General features: G+C 42.2%; 1 protein-coding gene across 1 annotated transcript in view; it reads right to left on the bottom strand.

Moving 5' to 3' along the window:
- Positions 1-2,275, bottom strand: part of nrf1 (nuclear respiratory factor 1) — a gene marked incomplete in the record, with an annotated part of 12,089 nt that overhangs the window by 4,203 nt on the left and 5,611 nt on the right. Inside the window, 1 exon segment of the mRNA XM_014004805.1 lies at positions 995-1,116. Within this exon segment, the coding sequence (XP_013860259.1) occupies positions 995-1,116 (122 nt within the window).

Raw genomic sequence — 2,275 nt, 5'->3', positions numbered from 1 at the left:
TTTCCGGACACACTGAATGCATCACCATCCCCTAATAGTTGTTTATTCATAATCCATCCCATAATAGTTCTCCTTGCAGTAGAGCAGGGCTCAGCTCAAATTTGTTCATCAGCCCCTCAAACAGTCATCAGAACACGTTATTAATGGTTCAAACTAACATTTTGTTTTAACTATGTTTATGCGTCCAGTTTGCCCCTTAAATCATTTGGCTAGCTGCTAAATATTGAGCTCCCTCTACTTTTATTACTTTATCTATCACCGTGGATATTTAATTAAACTTAGCGTCCAATTTGGCCATTTTATAAGGCAACAGCGGTACACCTAAAGACCACCAGTATACCAAAATTTAAAAATTTCCTCACATCCAATGGTGCATTCAGGGACGACTGAAATTTTCAGTACTTGGAGAGAATATACCAAGTTATTTGAATGTTTTAATGAATATATATATGACAAATTTTAATGAATTCAATGACTTTTAAGACTTTTTGAGGATCCTGGTATTAGTGACCAATTTTAACCATCACAACCCCCCAACAAACTGGAATAACGCTTCAGGTTGGTATATTTTCTCATGAGAACACTTACAAGGATCCTCACTGAGTTTATCATAGCTGACTAACAAACATGAGGGCCAGACTTATAAGACATATCATTATAAGCAAGGCTTCAAAGTGCGCACAGACAAAACACACCATCTGTCAAATCAGCACAGAGTAGATTAGAAAGGGAGGGATGGGTGGTGGTGGTGGTGGTGGTGGGGGGGGGGGCTCGGAGGCCTCACTGTAGCGTTACTGGTGGGTAGCTCACACTTAGTGAGGCTAATCAAAAATGCCAATAATGGCTGAACAAGAACAAATTAGAAAAGACAAAAACAAGCGGGGAAATGAAGATGAAAAGGATTCACGAGTTTCAGCTCGAGCCTCATAAATGTGCAGACATGTGTATTTGCATGTGTTTTCAGTGTTTTCACAGCTGTGGACTGAAGAGGTACCTGTGGCATCTTGAACCCCCGCGAGAGCCCCAACGGCGGCTGCCGTCTCTGCCAGCACGATCTGCCCCCCGCCTTGAAGAGTGGCCTCGGCCAGCGTCGCTACAGCTTGGGCTGCCGCCTCGCTGCAGACACCAAATAAAAACATGTAAGCACCATTTAAAAAAAAATAAATTTAATTTTAGTTGATAAATTAAATGCACAAGAGACGGAGGGAGATTTTAAGCCTTCAGATAAGATCTTCAGGTACAAAGCCACAAAGCTCTCACACATAAGCAGCGTAAAAGCAGAGGGTTATTAGAGAGATGTGAGGTGAAGAGGTGGGAGCGTATGAGCCATAAGAAGCTTTTCTTGTCTGGACTTACGGAGAAATCTGTCACATCTCCCCAAAGGCCAGGTGCTGCAGGTCTAACAAAGCAGTTTTATTAACCAGATCTGCCCAGTGGAATTATCATAAGCTTATTACCACTGCAGCTTCGTTATGAACACATGGAAGTGTTCGCAGCTCGGGGCGATTATCACCGAGACAGGTGGACAGAAAGGAGAGCGGTAATAAAACTTTTCAGATACGTTCGTTGCAGGATAAAAGACAAAAGAGTCACAGCAGGAGGAAAACCACACTCTCCTCCAGAGCTGGAAAACGGACAAAATGTTCCAGAGTTGGTGGAGAAGGGCAGCTCAGCAGAAGTAAACAGCCACAGAGGGGGGAGGGGGGGAGCAAGAAGCAAGGCTCAGGGGGGCACAGGTAACAAGCCCCAATGGGACACGCCCATGCACATCGGAAATGATCGCCATGGCAGCGAGGCGGTGAAAAACGAGCAAACATCTCAGAGCCTTGATGAGTCTAACTGATGGGTTCAGCCATTTATAAAACACAGTTACAACCAAACAAAAGGTTATCTTATCATCACAAGTTCTTAAATCTTTCAATTCTCTTATACTACTCATCAAATACTCATCTGAATCACTGTTTTGTTGTATTATACAACAAATATACAGCACAGTACTGATCTGAACACTGCCTGCTAATTAATTAGCAGCTGAACAGTGATGAAAGTAGCTGACTCATCACTAACAAACTCAATGACCTTTCAGGACAGTTGCCCTTAAAGAGAAACTTACCCCAAAATTAACTTTTTTTAGCTGATAAACTGTCTAGAATGTGTCTAAAATGTTATATAGTACTATTTCTGCGCTAATTTTGATGGTTTTGTGTGTATTTGTTCAAATCTGTAACATTTGGTCTAAAACGTCTTTTTGCTGCTCATGTGGGTAGAGCAGTGG

The sequence above is a fragment of the Austrofundulus limnaeus genome, unplaced genomic scaffold, assembly GCF_001266775.1.
Source record: "Austrofundulus limnaeus strain Quisiro unplaced genomic scaffold, Austrofundulus_limnaeus-1.0 Scaffold26, whole genome shotgun sequence".
Taxonomy (NCBI): domain Eukaryota; kingdom Metazoa; phylum Chordata; class Actinopteri; order Cyprinodontiformes; family Rivulidae; genus Austrofundulus; species Austrofundulus limnaeus.
The sequence above is the reverse complement of the archived record's forward strand: the minus strand, read 5'-3'. Positions and strand labels throughout refer to the sequence as shown.